Below are 22,157 nucleotides of genomic sequence, written 5' to 3'. Positions count from 1 at the left end.
GTCCAGTTGTGCTGACCTCTCCTGTATTGCGTGTCTTTCCCTTTACCTAAAATAGTTCTCGTCTACTATCTAATTAGTGAATACCCTCCCCACCCTCTTCTGTGTTTTAACTATTTCTTGAGTTATAATAGTGGCCTCATATAATATTTGTACTTTTGCAACTAATTTCACTCAGCATAATGCCTTCCAGATTGCTCCACGTTATGAGATGTTTCACGGATTCATCATTGTTCTTAATTGTTGCGTAGTATTCAATTATGTGAATATACCAAAATTTGTTTATCCATTCATCCGTTGATAGGCACCTTGGTTGCTTCCACCTATTTGCTACTGTAAATAGTGCTGCAATGAACATGAGTATACATGTATCTGTTTGTGTGAAGGGTCTTATTTCCCTAGGCTATATTCCAAGGAGTGGGATTGCTGATCGTATGGTAGTTCCATTTCTAGCTTTCTAAGGAAGTGCCGAATTAATTTCCTAAGTGGCTATAACATTTTACATTCCCACCAGTGGTGTGTAAGTGTTCCAGTCTCTCCACAACCTCGCCAACGTTTATTATCTTGTGTTTTTTGGATTAATTCCAGCCTTGTTGGGGTGAGATGGTATCTCATTGTAGTTTTGATTTGCATTTCTCCAATGGCTAATGATCGAGAGCATTTCCTCATGTATCTGTTAGCCACCTGAATGTCTTCTTTGGTGAAATGCCTGTTCATATCCTTTGCCCCTTTTAAATTGGGTTGTCTTTTTGTTGTTGAGTTTTTGAAGTATCAAGTAGATTTTAGAGATCAGAGGCTGGTACAATTTGTCATAGCCAAAAACTTTTTCCCAGCCTGTAGGTAATCTTTTTACTCTTTTGGTGAAGTCTCTGGATGAGCATAAGTGTTTGATTTTTAGGAGCTCCCAGTTATCTAGTTTCTCTTTTGGTGTTTGCCCATTGTTAGTAATGTTCTGTATACTGCTTATAACATGTATTAGGGCTCCTAGCATTGCCCCTATTTTTTCTTCCATGATCTTTATCATTTTAGATTGTATAGTTAGGTCTTTGATCCATTTTGAATTAGTTTTTGTGCACGGTACGAAGTATGGGTCTTGTTTCATTTTTTTGCAGATGATATCCAGTTATGCCAGCACCATTTGTTAAAGAGACCGTCTTTTCCCCATTTCACAGACTTTGTGCCTTTGTCAAATATCAGCTGCTCATATGTGGATAGGTTTATGTCTGGATTCTCAATTCTGTTCCATCGGTCTATGCATCTGTTGTTGTACCAGTACCAGGGTGTTTTGACTACTGTGGCAGTATAATATATTCTAAACTCAGGTAGTGTGAGGCCTCCCACTTTGTTCTTCTTTCTCAGGAATGCTTTACTTATCTGGGGCCTCCTCTTATCTTTTTATTTTGTACAAACCTATTTCTCTTCAATTAGCAGAGATCAAAATTGAGAAATAAAGTTGTTTCTCTATGTCAGGATCCTACCAGCCAAAATTTTAGAAGTACATCTATCTCTGAGTACATCCTACAAAAAAACTTTAAAATTCAGAATGAAATTTTAACTTTGAAAAATATAGGCAGAAATCATTCTTAAAAACTGCCGTCAAGTATGTAAAACATCTTAGAGAGGTTGGCAACCACCACAGTAAAGATGTGAAAAAAAGAGAATGAAAACTTGGGCTTCAGCTGCAGCATAAGACCTCAGAAAGATGTAAGGGAAGATACTGTACAATGGCTGTTAAATACTAGGTAAGTTAAAAAGGGAAGTTTCAGGATATTTGTCTTAGAGATGACTTAATTACTTTAACTTTTTATTGTGGAAAAAATTTTTAAAATACACAAAAGGTAAGCGAACAACATATACTCATGTACTCATCACTCAGCTTTAATACACCCCATCTCCTACTTTTTTGTGGGGGGGAAGTACTTGAAAGCAAATCCTAGAAAACTTTTTATTTTTTGGTAAAAACATCAGCGTGTATCTCTATCTGGTAATATCTTAAAAAATAAATAAATAAAGTTATGATATCTTTACTGCATAATGCCTATAAATTCTCTGACACTCCTCTTAAGAGATGGAGCTTGGTTCTCCTCCTGAATGTGGGCTGGACTTAATGACTCACTTTTAATGAACAGAATATGATGGATGTGATGCTGTGTGACTTCCAAGACTAGGTCATAAAAGGAACTGAGGCTTCTTCCTTGCTAATCCTCTTGGATCACTCACTCTGGGGGAAGCCAGCTGCCATGTTGGAAGGACATTCTAGGAGCTCTGGGAGGGGCCCACATGGCAAGAACCTGAAGCCTTCTCCAGGTGATCATGAGGGAATTATCTTGGAAGTGGATCCTACAGCCCCAATAAAATCTTCAGATCACTGATGGTCTTTGCCTAGACCCATTAATTCATTAGAGCTTGTACAATGGTTTTCCAATTCCGTCATTCCTTCTGTGTTTATTACCTGTGATTCTTTTATAATGAAATACTTTCCATCATTATCTCTTTGGCTAACCAGAAATCATATTTCACATAGAAAAGGCAGGATAAATGTTTGACTTTTTTATTTATCAATTTTCTGAATAATAAACTGGTACTCTAATAAACCTCTAAGGCATCTGGTTGTTTTTTTTTTTTTTAATTTTAAGAGTCAATTTGAACTGAAAAATGCTTATATATTGATGTGCTCTACCCACTGCAATAATTATTCTTTTTTCATGCTCTAAACTGCCCCATCTTTGGCCAGGGAAAGTCCCAACAATTGGGCTCCTTGTGTCCTTTTAAGAAAACACCAGTAATCCTACATAGCTTCTTTGCTTTCAGACAAAATGTGCTAGGATCATCTTGTACATTTCCTGCCCTGGATCTGGAATCGGCCTTTCTTCCTTTAAGAGGAAAATGGTATTTAGAGATCACACCTGGACGCTGGGGGTGTTCCCTACAAGTGATTTGTTGCTGCTTTTAGGCCTTTCCAAGGGATTGTTGTGAGGTGCCATCGAGTCAATTTTGACTCACAGCAATCCCGTGTGACAGAGCAGAACTGCCCTTTAGGGTTTTCTAGGCTGTAATCTTTAGGGGGGCAGATTGCCAGATTTTTCTTCCTTGGAACAGCTAGGTGGGTTTGAACTGCCAATCTTTTGGTTAGCAGCTGAGCACTTAACTGTTGCACCACCAAAGCTCCTTTTCCAGGGGATAGAGCTAGGAAATATGTATTATTTTAGAAAGAGAAAACTAAATCATAATTTTATACTATATTTCCAAAGTAAAAAAATTTAGAGGGTTTTTACTTAAAATATTTGATTTTGTATCTACTCTTCCATTTAAAATATTGGTTCTCATGACAATAACAGAATTACTATAAGATAGACACATATTTTTTCAAAATAATAACTTTATAATTACTAACAATAAAACTATTGAATGCAGTATAAAATCTCTTTTTGAGCTTTTTTTTTTTTTTTTTGTCCTTAGCATATATCCCATAGTGGAAATTCTGTGTTTTAAAGTCATTTAAAATTATTATCTTTCCTGTGTTTGCCCCATCAATCAAAATACAATTTGGTTTTTTTCTTTCAATGGTTAAAGATTACTTTTTTAGTTTTATTTTTAAATTGTTTAAAGTATTCACATGCTCCCAATATCAAAACTATAAATGAGATTCATTCAGGGACATCTAACTTCCATTGCTGTTCCTTCCCTCCTCCTTAAAGTCATCAGTTTTATTAGTTTTTGGTTCATTGTCCCATTATTTCCTTTTAAGTCTCCACACCCTTCCTATACACATTCATCTGCACATTGCTTTTTTCCACAATCTATTCTAGAGATCACTCTATGGTAATAAACAGACAGCTTTCTCATTCTTTTTACACCTGCATTATATTGCTATGTTGGAAGGATATTCGGGTTGTTTCCAGTTTTTGCCTTTAAAAATAATGTCACAATAAATAGCTTCGTACATACATCACTTCATGTGTAGTGTATCTTTGGGATGTATGTGGTTGGCCAAAGTGGAAATGCATACGTAATTTTGCCAAGTTTTACCAAATTCCCCTATATATCTACTGTACCACTCTGCATTCTCACCAGCAAAGCAGGAGAACACCTGTTTGCCCAAAGCCTAGCCACACAAGCTCGTTATCAGGCTTTGCATTTCTGAGTCTGACTTAAATTTGATCTCCCAGTGCAGGGCTTTCCAAGATGTCTGTGACATACAATCTCATTCACTGCTGCCAACTCATACATACTATGCTCAAGATAGATTTTCAAATTGTCCTTCAATAAAAATGAATTTTTAGTGTTAAATAATTAATCCATCAAAACATAAGAAATACCATAGCACATCTGGTCTAATATTTTGCCTTTAACAATGAAGGCAGTGTTGCAGGCCTTTATCTCTTTGCCTTCATTCCTTGATGAAATGGTTCTATCTCAAGGGCTCAACCAAGGGCTCTACAGAACTCCACCCTGAGTTCAGTCTCCTGCCATCACTAACATGCAGTTTGATTCCTCTTAAATGTCTTTTGCCACTTCAAAATAATTAATTCTCTCTGTTAGCTAGTCTGTTATAAGTCAGGCGGTTATCTGTGATTCTCCTCTCTATATATCCTCCTTACCTAGGCAATCACCAAGCTTTCTTGCAGACTTCTCAGTTAAAGAGTTTTGGCATAAGGCTCCTTTTTTAGCCCCACTTCCACCCTAGTCCAGGTTCTTATTGTCTAATGCCAGGTTCTCATTATCTAATGCCAGGATTAACAGTATATTCCCTTAACCAGCCTCCCATTGTCCCTCTAGCCTCTTCTCTCAGCCATGCTTATTATACACTATATATTGTTGGCTTCATGTCACGTCACCACCTCACTATCTAAGGCCTGCAGGCTGCCTATGAACACTGCCCATAATGATGTCTTTCAGCTCATGCTCCACAGAGATATTTCACTGCTGCATCAACAAAGCAGTTTCACTTTTATTTGTTCTACGTATTATAGGCCTGCTATCAGATTCCACTGGGGAAAAAAGTACTCTTCTGCTAAAAACAAAACAAGAGTACAAAAGCCACTGGCCTAAGCATCAATTCTACAGAATCTAGAACCTGGCTTTGTTGTGCAAATTCAATCTTTTCTTGCCTCTTTTCATAAATGGAATCATGTACTTAGCAATATTATTGAGAAACTAGTATCTGCCATGCACTGTAAATCAATAAAAAAGGCATAGTCTTCTCCACCTTCACAAAGTCTACAGACTACAAGACAGATTAGCAATTAGCAATTACAATGAAGTGTGTTAAATTCTCCCAAGAGAAAAATTTCTACATATAAGAGGGGAAGTGAGAATATTCTCCAATTCTCAGGTTCATAACTTAAGAATAAATAGCTTCCAATTGAGAGGGCTACAGGGGCAATCCAACAGTCTCGGGGGGAAAGCCAGGTTTTAATTAAAGCAAGAATGTGAAACAAATATGAAAAAGATGGAGGATGAAGAAGAGTTTGTTATTCCTGGGCAGAATTCCACAGGACACAGTGAAGAGGTTTGGGATGGAAAATGGTATAAGTTTAGGTTGGACAGAGGGAACACATAGCTTATATTCTGAGTTGTGACCAAGAACAGCAGAGATGTGAGGCATCACAGGTTTAAGAGGCTACAAGGCTACGAGCAAATCAGCTGGACAGGTAAGATGCGGGGAGGGAGGACATCAGCCAGTCAGGATTCACCAGTCACATAAATAAATGGTTCTTCTGATGGCATTTCTGGTGGATAGAGACTTCTATCTCTCCGTAAGTAGCCATCTGTGGTCTGGACTGATTTTTTGGATACTAGGGAAAATTTTCACGCTTTTGACTTCAGCCATACAAGCTCCAGGTTCCTGAGACCCTGTATATTGGTAGATATTAAAGGTTCCTGGAGGGTGAATACTAGGACATTTTTTTGGTATCCTATTCAAAGGTCTGCCTGCAGGGTACTATGTAAAAAAAAGGTAAAAAGCATATGTTTAATAAATTTTTGTGGATGCAGATGGATGTCCTTCATAGTACTGACTTAAAAAAAAAAAAAACACTTACAAGTAGAAAAATATCCCCAAACTATTCTTAATGATCAACAAATCTACCTGAAGCCTTACTGATTGATTTTAACTTCCAAGTCTCCCACTTACTACCTATATGTGACTCTGAACAACCTAATTAACCTAACAGTGCCTCAGTTTCTTTGACTATAAAATAGTGCTGATAACAATAATGTCCACCTCACAGGGTTATAGTGAGGATCAAATGAATTAAAACACATAAAATGCCTAAAATGATAGCTGGCATACAGGAAACACCTTCCTGAGAGGTTATTTTCATAAAGCATGAGAACAATTAGCTTTTTAAAGCCCTGCACTGCTATATATGCAACGGATATGTTAACTACTTCTTCAAACTTCAACCATGACTTAATAGCCAGTCTATGAAGTTATTACTTACCTGGATCAAAATTATCACCAAATATTCTCTTGGCAGGAATCTTCAGGGCCATAGCAGGAAATTGTTTTCTTAACTAAAATTAAAAAAAAAAAAATTACGTGAACTTAATTTTATAAATATTCTAGATATATGCACCAAACCAAATACAATCTGATTTTAAAGAAAATCCATAAGACATGCTTTTAAATATATGATCACCCAACATACAATATTAAATTATACAAATAAAATAGAATAGACTGACTAATCATTCTATTTTGTCCCAAATAAAACACTTAATACCTACGGCATAATAAAATGTATTAAAAAACATTCTGCATTCCACTTTGGTGAGGGGCATCTGGGGTCTTAAACACTAGCAAGCAGCCATCTAAGATGCATCAATTGGTCTTAACCTATCTGGAGCAAAGGAGAATGAAGAACACCAAAGACACAAGGTGATTATGAGCCCAAGAGACAGAAAGGGCCACATAAATCAGAGACTACATAAGTCTGAGACCAGAAGAACTAGCTGGTGCCCAGCTTCAACCGATGACTGCCCTGACAGGGAACACAACAGAGAATCCCTGATGGAGCAGGACAGCAGTGGGATACAAACCTCAAATTCTCATAAAAAGACCAGACTTAATGGTCTGACTGAGAATAGAAGGACCCCGGAGGTCATGGTCCCCAGGCCTTCTGTTACCCCAAGACTGGAACCATTCTCAAAGCCGACTCTTCAGACAGAGATTGGACTGGACTACGGAACAGAAAATGATACTGCTGAGGCGTGAGCTTCTTGGCTCAACTAGACACATGAGACTATGTGGGCAACTCCTGTCTGGGGAGGAGATGAGAAGGCAGAGGGGGAAGGGAGCTGGCTGAATGGACAAAGGGAATACAGCGTGGAGAGAAGGAGTGTGCTGTTTCATTAGGCAGAGAGCAACTAGGAGTACATAAAAAAAAAAAAAAAACATAGCAAGGTATATATAAATTTTTGCATGAGAGACTGACTTGATTTGCAAACTTTCACTTAACACACACACACACACACACACAAAACAGTATGTTCCCTTGAGCAAGTAGTTACTTAACAGCTCTGTGCCTCAGTTCTCTTACTTGTAAAATGGGAATAATTTTAGTGTTTATCCTACAGATTTGTTGTGAGGCTTAGAGATCATATATGTAAAGTGAGTAGACTAGAACCTGTCGTGTAAATGTTGACTGTCCTCCATCATGTATAACCTTAGGAGAAGATGTCATTTTTGTGTTCTCATTGCATGAATAGATTGACAATAGCTTTCTAAGAATGCTAATGAATTTGTTTTTAACATCTGTGGTCTTAACTTTCCTCCCATTAATAGTCTAATATATATGATTACACAATTATATAATAATAAAATGTATTATATATTTAATTTTATATTTACTAAATATAAAAATTTGCTTATCACCATACAAGGTACCACTTGGCCCTGAAAAAATTAAATTTTGAACAATCAATTAAAAAAACTGGGTTCTATTTTTATCATACCTTTGATGCCAAAACACTGTATACACACAACAAAACTGTAGGTCCAACTACCAACTGACAGGAAATGCCAAGAGCAGAAGATGTATTAATCACTCTACAGCATGGGGGCGCTATCAACAAAATCCAGACAGTGAAAAATCTATAGACAAATGACCCTGCTTTTCTCAACAAATAAAAATTGTAAAGGAAAGAAAAGAGAGACAGAGGGGGAAACCTAGTGATTAAAAGAGACTTGTCAACCAATCACATAAACACTCAGTGGATATTCTGATATTAAGACATTATTGTAGATTTTTTATGTAGGTGTGATGTGGTATTGTGTTTCAGGAATCCTTATCTTTTGGAGGTCTATACTAAATTACCTACAGATGAAATGATATAATGGCTGAGATTTGCTTCAAAATTACGATGGGCTGGCCAGGGGTGGCAATGAAACAAGACTGGCCAGGTATCAGTAACTGTTGAAAATAGATGGTAGATTACATTATATTTTGTGCTTGTACTAGTCTCTCTACTGTATGTATTTTGAGAATTTCTATAATAAAAAGTTTTAAAATTCAAACTACACTTATAAACAACACATTTAAGTTGACAATTAAAATGCTTGAAAACTAGAAATTTTACTTCTGTCTACTCTTTTATTCTAAAAGGAACACAAGGAAAGCATTTGTGTTTTTGAACTTAGGGAAGTCCAGGCCAGGTAAACAACACAAGTGATACCATTCTCTTGCTTTTTTCTTTGCCCCTCACCACAGAAAGCAGAAATGGAAGGAGTTACACAAGAAGAGAGACACACAAAATGGCAAAACGAAAAAAGTAAAGAAAAAATACAGGAGAAATGAGGGAGATGGATAATAAAAACTGAACTAGACGTTAAAGAAAATTTTCTGGAGTTTCAAATGAGGTATCTGATCAAGAGAGAATGAAGGTGATCGTAAGGGGGGAAGTCCCCAAAACAAGCTTTCCTACTTTGCCTTGATGCTTAAAGATACTCATGTATTAATATGCCATCTAATTAATTACCAGCTATTTGAATCATGAAACTAGCATGAAGATCCTAAGCCTTTTCTCCATGAAGATGGCCACATGGCTGATTCCTCATGGCACTCCCAACCCTACACCCTCTTGTGAACAGTTATTTAGAAGGTACATCTGGTCTATGTAATATTTTAAGCAAAACAGAAAAAGAAGCCACAAATTTTCAGTTATTAGTAGTCCTGTGAACAGAATTAGATATTATTGCTCTAAGAAGTTTATACAAAGTTTTTAAATATCACTAAAAAATTACAGAAGTTATTCCCATACATAAACTTGTACTGGCTATTATTTTGTTTCAAAAGTGTGACCCTCAGTTACAGTTAAAACAAGACTATCTCAGTATCCTCTGATTAAGCAATATTTAAAACTATATCTATATAGTTAAGTCCAGTTACATATGCATTAAAGAGAAACTATAGAACAGAAGAAAACACAGTAAAATTATTAACAGTTATAATCTCTGTAGCACTATTATTTAAAAAAAAAAAAAAACAGTTGCCCACAAGTAGATTCTGACTCCTGGTGGCCCAGTGTGTTGCAGAATAGAACTGTGCTCCACGGGGTTTTCAAGGCTGTGACCTTTCAGAAGCAGATTACCAGGACGTTCTTCTAAGACGACTTGGGGAGGGTTCGAACCACCAACATTTCAGTTAGTAGTTGAGTGCTTAACCATTTATACCTGGGTGAGTTTTAAGTTTAATCTAGTTATACCTTCCTCTGTTTTCCAGATGTTCCAGAATATGCATTAATTTTATACAGGAAAAAAATGGCATTGTATTAATTCTAATATTTATAATAATAATAATATTAGAATTTATAAAATGCCACTTCTTTTTTTCCTATACTAGTGGTGCAGTGGTTAAACATTTGGCTGCTACCCAAAAGGTTGGTAGTTCGAATACACCAGCCACTCCTTGGAAACCCTGTGGGGAAGTTCTACTCTGTCCTATAGGGTCGCTATGAGTCGGAATTGACTAGATAACAATGGGTTTAACATTATTAAAAAACTTAAATTTCAGTTAGCACATCAGTTGTGTATTTTTTTGAACAGATATGGATATAGCAAAATGCTACGTAAAGATGAAACAGAAGCCCCACTCTTATGACGTAGCAAAGCATGGGAAATTGTGCAGCTAGACAATGTTTGGGTCATTTTAACCCATATAGGAAATAACGTATCTTTTAACTGAGGTATATATTTAACTTCCTTCATATTTAAAAATTCTCACAAATGATAACTCACAGATTTATATATCAATCTATGGTATCCCTATTTTTAAAATCAAGAGACAGGGTTAAGAACATCAAAAAAATTACCTTCTTAAATATAAAACAATTTTTCTGAAGGTTAACTGTTCATTAAACAATGACACAGGAGATCCTTATTTATTACTAGATGATATCAAAAGAATTTCATATTTAGGATTTGAAGTACAATTGCCTCAAAGCATGGAATCCATAGCTTTCTCAGTAATGTGGGATTCTATAACTACTCACTGAGGAGAGTTCTTTGGCCTCCTACACACATATTACCTCAAAGCAATGTTACTGTTTTTAGGTACCCTTGAGTCGCCTCCAACTCATAGTGACCTCATGTATAACAGAACAAAATGTTGCCTGGTTCTGGGCCATCCTCACAATTGTTGCTACTTTTCAGCCACTATGTCAATCCATCTCTTTGAGGATCTACCTCTTTTTCTCTGACCCTCTACTTTACCAAGCATGTCTTTCTCCCGCAATTGGTTGCTCCTGATGACATGTCCAAAGTAAGCGAGATGAAGTCTTACCCTCCCTGCTTCTAAGGAGCCTTCTGGCTATACTTCTTCCAAGAAAGATTTATTTATTCTTCTGTCAGTCCATGGTATATTCAATACTCTTCACCAACACCACAATTCGAATGCAGCAATTCTTCTTCAGTCTTCCTTTTTCATTGTCCAGCCTTTGCATGCATGTGAGGCAACTGAAAAGACCATGGTTTGGGTCAGGTGCACACTTAAGTCCTCAAAGCAATGTACTTGTTTTTTAAGATTTTAAAGAGGCCTTTTACAGAAGATCTGCCCAATGCAATACTGGCAGTCCCCAACTTACAGTGTATCCAAGTTGAATCAAACTACACTTACGATCGCCCCTTTTTTTTTTTTGGCTTAGAAGTGGGAAGTGCTAATGTTAAAATCGTAAGTTTATATGTAATGTTTCCAACCACCAAAGACACACAAAGATTGGATTTATAAAGATACTAATAATAAAAAGCAATAGTGAAAACTGAAAATGCAAAAGAGGTACTCGACTTATGTCAGAACCAACCTACGATGGAATTGTAGGAATGGGAACCCCATCCTAAGCTGGGGACTACCTTCAGGTCATTTGATTTTTTTGACTGCTGCTTCCATGGGCACTGATTGTATATCCAAGTAAAACGAAATCCTTGTTAATGTCAATATTTTGTCCATTCATCATGATTTTGCTTATTGGTCCTGTTATCAGGATTTCTGTTTTTTTATGTTGAGGTGTAATCTACACTGAAGGCTGCAGTCTTTGATCTTCATCAGTAAATGCTTCAAGTTCTCTTCACCTCCTTGGTCAAACAAAGATGTGTCATCTGTGTATCAGAGGTTATTAATGAGTCTTTCTCCAATTTTGATGTTGGGTTCTTCTTCATATAGTCCAGCTTCTCAAATTATTTGCTCAGCATACAGACTGAAAAAGTATGGTAAAAGGACACAACCCTGACACACACCTTTAAGGATTTTAAACCATGTGGTATCCCCTGTTCTGTTTGAACAACTGCCTCTTGATCTATGTACAGGTTCTGCATGAGCACAATTAACATTATTCATAATTTGTTATGATCCACACAGCTGAATACCTTTGTGTAGTCAATAAAACACAGGTAAACCTCTTCCTAGTATTCTCTGCTTTTAGCCAAGATCCATCTGATATCAGCAGTGATATTCCTTGTTCTATGTCCTCTTCAGAATCTGGCTTGAATTTCTAGCAGTTCCCTGTTGAAGTACAGCTTCAGCCATTTTTGAATTATCTTCAGCAAAATATTGCCTGCATGTGATATTGACATTGTTCGATAATTTCCGTATTCTGCTGCATCACCTTTCGCTGGAATGGTCATAAATATGGATCTCTTCCTCTACCTGGCCAACCAACTTAAAGCAATACTCTTCACAACACAGGTACCTATGTAAGGATCGGCCTGATGTGTTACAACTACCTGACGGTCTCACTTGCTACTTAAGAAAATACAGTCAGCCCTCCATATCCACAGATTCTGCATCTGTGGATTCAACCAGCCTCAAACTGAAAATATTAGGGGAAGAAAAAAAAGTTCCAAAAAGCAAAACTTTAATTTGCCACACACTGAACACTAACCTGAATCCATAGCATTTATACTGTATTAGATATTATAAGTAATCCAGAGATGATTTAAGGTATATGGGAGAATATGCATGGATTATACGCAAATACTACATCATTTTATATAAGGGAATTGAGCATCCTTGGATTTTGTTATCTGTGGGGGTCCTGGAACCAATCCCCTGTGGACACTGAAGGATGACTATATTTATGAATGCAAACGCTAGGTTATGATTAACATTTAATGTCTTATTCATGAATATATAAAAACTGGTTTTAGAAATTTAAATAGCTAAGGACCTCTTAGATCTCACCCCCAGGTAACTGTCAGAAGTTTTAAAAGCAATCTAGCATGTAAGACCTAGCATGTAAGACTTATCATTAACTGTGAGTGAAATTACAGAAAGAAGAGTGGGCTTCATGACATAGACTTTCAGACCTAACACTAGCTAACAATTTAACTAAAAATCACATGATCATTAACAATTATTAAAGAGCTAGACAGAAAAGATTTACTTCTAATAGTCTATAACACTAAAGAAGCCCTGGTAGCACAATGATTAAATGCTCAGCTGCTAACCAAAAGGTTGGCAGTTCAAACCCACCAGCTGCTTTGCAGGAGAAAGATGTGGCAGTCTGCTTCTGTAGAGATTTACAGACTTGGAAACCCTGTGGGCAATTCTACCTTGTCCTACAGGCTGGCTATAACCTGGAACTGACTCAACAGCAATGGGTTTGGGGGTTTTCTGGTGGAATGATAGTTAAGCGCTCAGCTGCTAACTGAAAAGTTGGCAGCTCGAACCCACCCAGTGGCCCTGTGGGAGAAAGACTTGGCAATCTGCTTCTATCAAGATTACACCCAAGAAAGCCCTGTGGGGGGTGGAGCCAAGGTGGCGGAGTAGTGAGATGCTTCTGGTGAATCCTCTCACAACAAAGACCCCCCCAAAAAAAAAATGAAATGATTATATTTATGACAAGCTAGAAGCCCTGAACATCAAAGGCAAAGTTAGAAATGGACTGAGCGGTAAGGGGATGGTGAAACAGTTCACAGCAGAGAGGAGTTGCTGGACCTGAATTGCCAGGAACCCTGAGGCACCATTCCTGGGAGCAGGTGCAGTGGGCTGGTGGTAGCGCTCTACCACAGTTTCCTCAGGGAGAAACACCCACCCGCACAGCCTACTCACACCTTCGGAACCAGAAAAGAATGGTGCTCTCGGCAAAAACTAAGTACTTCCGTATATTTTACTGCGCCCCCCACCCCAAAGCCAGCTCAGTGGCTGTTGACTTCCCTGAGCCTGAAATAGGTCCTGTTGCACAACCTGAGCCATTCTCCCAGCCTTGGAGAAGGAATAAATTCACAACTGGGGGAAAGACTATCTGTCAGCTACACTAACCTGGGGGCCTCAGGACAGAAGCAACTCCTATCCAGACATAAACGGACTGTGGACTTTGAAAACCTTTCCCCCCTGCATCGACCTGTACGGGCCTATTTTAGGAGAATAGGCCCTTGTTGGCAGACTGCAACTGTTTCATCTCTGCAGTGGAGAGGTGGGTGTTTGATGTTTGACACTGATTTGCCTACTAAACAGGGTTCTCACCTACCCACATCAGAGGCCTAAGGACCGGTAGCTCCACTCAGGTCATCCAGCCACCTGCGACTGGGGTCCAAGGATAAATGGTACCTCCCAGTCTTCACAACCAAAAGCATTGGATGCCCACAGTCCATATGCAGAACCCAACCCCCTGTGTGCTCTAGGGAACAGAAACATGCTTTCCTTAGACACTTGGGGGATGGTTGTCAGCCCCATGCCTTGTTCAGATCATGATCCCCTGCTGCAACCAGATACCATTACCTACGCCAATCACCCCTGCCATCCTAAGACTGTAGGACAGAGCCTGTACCACACACTTGATGACCAACTACCTGGATACCTGAGCTGAATCCATAAAAGAAAAGCGAATAGACTCCTAGGCTCATATACCTGGTAACACCTCTAGCCGTCTGGTGACAGGACGTTAGAGCTTCAAAGGTGAAAATAATCAAGCTAGCTCACTCAAGCAACCTATTTGGGCATATCAAAACAAAACAAAACAAGAAGCTAGGATACAGTAAGCAAACATAAAATAAACTAATACAATAACTTATGATGGCTCGAAGACAACAGTCAATATCAAATCACATAAAGAAGCACACCACGATCGGTTCAACAAGCTCTCAAAACAAAGAATCAAGGGATCTTCTGGAGGAAGGTGTATTCCTGGAATTACTGGATGCAAAATACAAAAGATTAACATACAGAACTCTTCAAGAGCTCAGGAAGAAGAACAGGCAATATGCAGAACAAGACAAGGAACACAAAGATAAACCAGCTGAAGAAATTAAAAAGGTTATTCAAGAACATAATGAAAAATTTAATAAGCTGCAGGAATCCATAGAAAGGCAGCAATCAGAAATTCAGAAGATTAACAATAAAATTGTAGAATTAGACAACTCAACAGAAAGTCAGAGGAGCAGAATTAAGGAAGTGGAAGGCAGAATTTGTGAGATGGGAGATAAAGCACTTGCCACCAATATACCTGAAGAAAAATCAGGTAAAAGAATTAAAAAAAATGAAGAAACCCTAAGAATCATGTGGGACTCTATCAAGAGAAATAACCTATGAGTGACTGGAGTACAGAACAGGGAGGGATAGGAGAAAATATGGAAAGAATTGTTAAAGATTTGTTGGCAGAAAACTTCCCTGAAATCGTGAAAGATGAGAAGATATCTATCCAAAATGCTCACTGAACTCCACAAAAGGTTGATCTTTAAAAGAAAGTCACCAAGACATATTATAATCAAACTTGCCAAGACCAAAGATAGAGAATTTTAAGAGCAGCTAGGGATAAACGAAAAGTCACCTACAACAGAGAGGCAGTAAGAATAAGCTCAGACTACTCAGCAGAAACCATGTAGACAAGAAGGCAGTGGGATGACTCATATAAAACACTGAAGGAAAAAAACTGCCAGCCAAGAATCATATATCCAACAAAACTGTCTCTCAAATATGAAGGTGAAATTAGGACATTTCCAGATAAAGAGAAGTTTAGGGAATTCGTAAAAACCAAATCAAAACTACAAGAAATACTAAAGGGAGTTCTCTGGTTAGAAAATCAATAATATCAGATATCAACCCAAGACTAGAACACTGGACAGTGCAATCAAATGTCAACCCAAATAGGGAAATCACAAAAATAAATCAAGATTAAAAAAAAAATGCTCAAAACAAAGAAACAACAATGTCATAATGTAAAAGAAGACAACATTAAAACAATAAACAGGGACTAAGAAATGCAGTCATGGATTTTTCATATGTAGAGGAAGACAAGGCGATAACAAAGAAATAAAATTTAGGTTTAAACTTAGAAAAACAGGGGTAAATATTAAGGTAACCACAAAGGATACTAACAATCCCACTCATCAAAATAAAATACACGAAAAATTAATAGAGAGTCAGCAGAAACAAAAATCAACGACAACGAATAAGAGGAAAAGACAATATATAAACATAAGTACAAAAAACTAAGTGGGAAAAAGAAACTGTCAATGACACACACAAAAAGACATCAAAATGACAGCACTAAACTCATACCTATCCATAATTACGCCAAATGTACACGGACTAAATGCACCAATAAAGAGACAGAGTGGCAGAATGGATAAAAAAACACAATCCGTCTGTATGCTGCCTACAAAAGACACACCTTAGACTCAGAGACACAAACTAAAACTCACAGGATGGAAAAAAATATATCAAGCAAACAACAATTAAAAAAGAGCAGGAGTGGCAATATTAATTTCTGACAAAATAGACTATAAAGTTAAATCCACCACAAAGAATAAGAAGGGACACTATATAATGATTAAAGGGATAATATACCAGGAGGATAAAACCGTATTAAATAATTTATGCACCCAATGACAGGGCTGCAAGATACATAAAATAAACTCTTAACAGCATTGAAAAGTGAGATACACAGCACCACAATTATAGTACCAGACTTCAACACACCACTTTTGGTGAAGGACACGACATCCCGAAAGAAGCTCAATAAAGACTCAGAAGATCTAAATGCCACAATCAGCCAACTTGACTGTATAGACATACAGAACACTCCAACCAACAGCAGCCAAGCATACTTTCTTTTCTAGTGCACATGGAACATTCTCTAGAATAGACCACGTATTAGGTCATAAAGCAAGCCTCAGCAGAATCCAAAACATCAAAATATTACAAAGCATCTTCTCTGACCATAAGGCCATAAAAATAAAAATCAATAATAGAAAAAGCAGGGAAAAGAAATCAAACACTTTGAAACTGAACAATGCCCTGCTCAAAAACAACTGGGTTATAGAAGACATCAAGGATGGAATAAAGAAATTCATAGAATCCAATGAGAATGAAAACACTTCCTATCAGAACCTTTGGGAGACAGCAAAAGCAGTGCTCAGAGGTCAATTTATATCAATAAATGCACACATACAAAAAGAAGAGAGGGCCAAAATCAAAGAATTATCCCTACAACTTGGGCAAATAGAAAGAGGGCAACAAAAGCAACCCTCAGGCACCAAGAGATAGCAAATAATAAAAATTAGAGCAGAATTAAATGAAATAGAGAACAGAAAAACAATTGAAAGAGTTAACAAGCTTTTTCCAAAAGCTGGTTCTTTGGAAAAATTAACAAAATTGATAAACCACTGGCCAAACTGACAAAAGAAAAGCAGGTGAGGAAGCAAATAACCTGAATAAGAAATGAGGGGGCGATATAAGAACAGGCTCAACTGAAATTAAAAGAATCATAGCAGATTACTATGAAAAACTGTACTCTAACAAATTTGAAAACCTAGAAGAAATGGGTCAATTTCTACAAACACACTACCTACCAAAACTAACACAAACAGAGGCAGAACAACTAAATAAACCCATAACAAAAGAAGAGATTGAAAAGGTAATCAAAAAACTCCCAATAGAAAAAAGCCCTGGCCCAGACGGCTTCACTGCAGAGTTCTACCAACTTTCAGAGAAGAGTTAACACCACTACTACTAAAGGTATTTCAGAGCACAGAAAGGGAGGGAATACTCCCAAACTCATTCTTTGAAGCCAGCATATTCTTGATACCAAAACCAGGTAAAGACACCACAAAAAAAGAAAATTACAGACCTATATCCCTCATGAATTTAGATGCAAAAATCCTCAACAAAATTCTAGCCAATAGAATTCAAAAACATATCAAAAAAATAATTCACCATGACCCAGTGGGAGTCATACCAGGTATGCAGGGATGGTTCAACATCAGAAAAACAATTAATGTAATCCACCACATAAATAAAACAAAAGACAAGAATCACATGATCTTATCAATTGATGCAGAAAAGGCATTTGACAAAGTTCAACGCCCATTCATGAAAAAAGCTCTCAGCAAAACAGGAATAGACGGAAAATTCTTCAATATAGTAAGGGGCATTTATACAAAGCCAACAGCCAACATCATCCCAAATGGAGAGAGTCTAAAAAGCATTCCCCTTGAGATTGGGAACCAGACAAGGATGCCCTTCATCACCGCTCTTATTCAACTTGTGCTGGAGGTCCTAGCCAGAGCAATGATGCTAGATAAAGAAATAAAGGGCATCCAGATTGGCAAGGAAGAAGTAAAAGTATCACTATTTGCAGATGACATGACCTTATACACAGAATACCCTAAAGAATCCTGAACAAAGCTACCGAAACTAATGGAAGAGTCAGCAGAGTATCAGAATACAAGATAAACATACAAAAATCGGTTGGATTCCTCTACACCAACAAAAAGAACACTGAAGAGAAAATCACCAAATCAATGCCATTTACAGTAGCCCCCAAGAAGATAAAATACTTAGGAAAAAATCTGACCAGAGACGTAAAAGACCTGATCAAAAAAGAAAACTGCAAGATACCAAAAGAGACCTACATAAGCGGAAAAACATACCTTGCTCATGGATAGGAAGACTTAACATTGTAAAATGTCTATTCTACCCAAAGCCATCTATAGATACAACGCAATTCCAATCCAAATTCCAATGACATTTTTTAATGAGATGGAGAAACAAATCACCAACTTCATACGGGAGGGAAAGATGCCCCAGATAAGTAAAGCATTACTGAAAAAGAAGAACAAAATGGGAGGCCTTACTCCACCTGATTTTAGAACCTATTATAATCAAAACAGCCTGGTACTGGTATATCAACAGATACATAGATCAATGGAACAGAAATGAGAATCTACCCACATACGAGCAGCTGATATTTGACAAAGGCCCAAACTCAGTTTAATGGGGAAAAGACAGTCTCTTTAACAAATGGTGCTGGTATAACTGGATATCCATCTGCAAAAAAATGAAACAAGACCCATACCTCACACCATGCACAAAAACTAACTCAAAATGGATCAAAGACCTAAATATAAAATGTAAAACGATAAAAATCATGGAAGAAAAAATAGGGATAATGCTAGGAGCCCTAATACATGGCATAAACAGTATACAAAACATTACTAACAATGCAGAAGAGAAACTAGATAACTGGGAGCTCCTAAAAATCAAACACCTATGTGCATCCAAAGACTTCACCAAAAGAGGAAAAAGATTACCTACACACTGGGAAAAAGTTTTTAGCTGTGATATTTCTGATCAGCATCTGATCTCTACAATCTACATGATACTGTAAAAACTGAACTACAAAAAGACAGATAACCCAATTAAAAAATGGGCAAAGGATATGAACAGGCTCTGTACTAATGAAGACATTCAGGTAGCTAACAGATACATGAGGAAATGCTCAGGATCATTAGCCATTAGGGAAATGCAAATCAAAACTACAATGAGATTCCATCTCACTCCAACAAGACTGGCATTAATCCAAAAAACACAAAATGATAAATGTTGGAGAGGTTGTGGAGAGACTGGAACACTGCTGGTGGGAATGTAAAATGGTACAACCACTTTGGAAATCCATTTGGCACTTCCTTAAAAAGCTAGAAATAGAACTACCATATGATCCAGCAATCCCACTCCTTGGAATATATCCTAGAGAAATAAGAGCCTTTACACAGATATATGCACACCTGTGTTCACTGCAGCATTGTTTACAATAGCAAAAAGATGGAAGCAACCAAGATGCCCAACAACGGATGAATGGATAAATAAATTATGGTATATTCACACAGTGGAATACTACTCATCAATAAAGAACAATGATGAATCCGTGAAACATTTCATAACACGAAAGAATCTGGAAGGCATTATGCTGAGTGAAATTAGTCAGCTGCAAAAGGACAAATATTGTATGAGACCACTATTATAAGAACTCAAAAAATAGTTTAAACAGACAAGAAAATATTCTTTGATGGTTACAAGAGGGGGGAGGGAGGGAGAGAGAGGGATTTTCACTAATTAGTAGATAAGAACTATTTTAGGTGAAGAGAAAGGCAACACACAATACAGGCAAGGTCAGCACAACTAGACTAAACCAAAAGCAAAAAAGTTTCCTGAATAAACTGAACACATTGACAGCCAGCATAGCAGAGGCAGGGGTTTGGGGGTTATGGTTTCAGGGGACACCTAAGTCAATTGGCATAATAAAATCTATTAAGAAAACATTCCGCATCCCACTTGGGAGAGTGGTGTCTGGGGTCTTAAATGCTAGCAAGCAGCCATCTAAGATGCATCAATTGGTCTCAACCCACTTGAAGCAAAGGAGAATGAAGAACACCTAAGATACAAGGTAATTATAAGCCCAAGAGAGAGAAAGGGCCACATAAACCAGAGACTACATCAGCCTGAGACCAGAAAGACTAGATGGTGCCTGGCTACAACCGATGACTGCCCTGACAGGGAACACAACAGAGACACCCTGAGGGAGCAGGAGAGCAGTGGGATGCAGACATCAAATTCTTGAAAAAAGACCAGACTTAATGCTCTGACTGAGACTAGAAGGACCCCAGGGGTCATGGTACCCAGACCTTGTTAGCCCAAAACAGGAATCATTCCCAAAGCCAACTCATCAGACAGGGATTGGACTGTACTACGGGATAGAAAATGATACTGGTGAGGAGTGAGCTCCTTGGATTAAGTAGACAGATGAGACTATGTGGTCATCTCCTGTCTGGAGAAGAGATGAGAGGGCAGAGGTGGGCAGAAGCTGGCCGAATGGACACGAAAATAGAGAGTGGAGGGAAGGAGTGTGCTGTCTCATTAGTGAGAGCGCAACTAGGAGTATATAGTAAGGTGTATGTAAGTTTTTGTACAAGAGAATGACTTGGATTGTAAACTTTCACTTAAAGCACAATGAAAATTAAAAAAAAAAAAGAAAGAAAGCCCTATGGTGCAGTTCTACTTTGTCACTTGGAGGCATTATGTGTCAGAATCAATGCCTTGGCACATGGCAATAACATGACATTAAAACATACGTTAAGCTGTACATCTTGTTCCCATATCTCCAGGGGTTTATTTGGAACTACTCAACAGTCTCTTCTTCCCAATCTTGTTTAAGAATTTCAAAGTCAGGATATTTCTGAAAAACCTCTTACCCTTTCCTGGTTGTCTGATATATATGAAGATTAATTTAAATCATTTAAATAAATCTTAGTGTTGGGTTTTTCTCAGAGGTTTTGTTTTAAATAAAAAGCAGACTATTACTTACAGTGTTGTAGAGCTTATCAAACTCTGCATATCTCCTGAAGACAAACCACTCACTGTGGCCCACTGAAACCAGAACTTTATAAACCTGTGGAAATAAAAAAAACATAATAAAATTTAACTGCATAAACAAATTCATCAGCCATTTAAATACACAGAACCTGTTTTCATACTCATGAAGCTAACTTTAAATATTAATGTTTATATATGACTCACCAACATATACAGGCATATCAACTAAAACACTTATTTTACATTATCAAAAGGCAACATTTTATTTTTAAAATGTTATCAAATATTTCTGTAATTTTCGGAGTACCCATTACTTAACCAGCTGCCATCAAGTCAACTCCACCTCCTGGTGACCCAAGTGGGTCAGAGTACAACTGTGCTCCATAGAGTTTTCAATAGCTGAGTTTTCAGAAATAAATCACCAGGCCTTTCTTCCTAGGTACCTCTAGGCAGACTTGAACTTCCAATCTACTGGTTATTAGCTAAGTGTGTTAACTGTTTGTACCATCCAGAGACTTCACCCACTATTTAAATCTACTGAATTGTAACATTTTTGCCGCCACTCCCCTCTCTTCTTACACAGCAGTAACCACTACCCTGAAATTATAAGGTATTTACTTCCAAAAATGATACCTGACACATACCAAAACCAAACCTGATGCCGTACAGTCAATTCTGGGTCACAGTAACCCTCTTGGACAGAGCAGAGCTACCCCACAAGGTTTCCGAGGCTGTAATCTCCATGGGAACAGTCTGCCACATCTTTCTCCCATGGAGCAGCCAGTGGGTTTGAACCACCATCCTTTCAGTTAGCAACTGAGCCCTTAATTACTGTGCCATCAGGGCTCCCTGCCCAGCACATAGTAAACACTCAATTAAATGTTAGTTTTCCTCCTTCGAGGTCATCTTTTACACAGACTTTTTCAAGAATTATCCTCAGATTTCTTAATACTGTCTTAATATGTTTATTATTTTTATATATAATCTTAATCAACAACCCTATGAAGTAAGCAGAATATTCCAACCCCTACTAGACATACAAGGAACTGATGGCCCCCCAAAGCTAAGTAACTT

General features: G+C 37.6%; 1 protein-coding gene across 5 annotated transcripts in view; it reads right to left on the bottom strand.

Annotated features, from left to right (window-relative positions):
- Positions 1–22,157, bottom strand: part of SGK3 (serum/glucocorticoid regulated kinase family member 3) — a 165,348-nt gene that overhangs the window by 55,710 nt on the left and 87,481 nt on the right. For all 5 annotated transcript variants that reach the window (XM_064267772.1, XM_064267775.1, XM_064267773.1 and 2 more), the window contains 2 exons: positions 21,076–21,159; positions 6,444–6,516 (listed from right to left, as the gene is read on the bottom strand). In XM_064267772.1, coding sequence (XP_064123842.1) covers positions 6,444–6,516; positions 21,076–21,159 — 157 coding nt within the window. The remainder of the gene's footprint in view (positions 1–6,443; positions 6,517–21,075; positions 21,160–22,157) is intronic.

This window comes from Loxodonta africana, chromosome 14 (assembly GCF_030014295.1).
Source record: "Loxodonta africana isolate mLoxAfr1 chromosome 14, mLoxAfr1.hap2, whole genome shotgun sequence".
NCBI classification, from domain to species: domain Eukaryota; kingdom Metazoa; phylum Chordata; class Mammalia; order Proboscidea; family Elephantidae; genus Loxodonta; species Loxodonta africana.
This window is presented reverse-complemented; position numbering and strand designations above follow the sequence as displayed.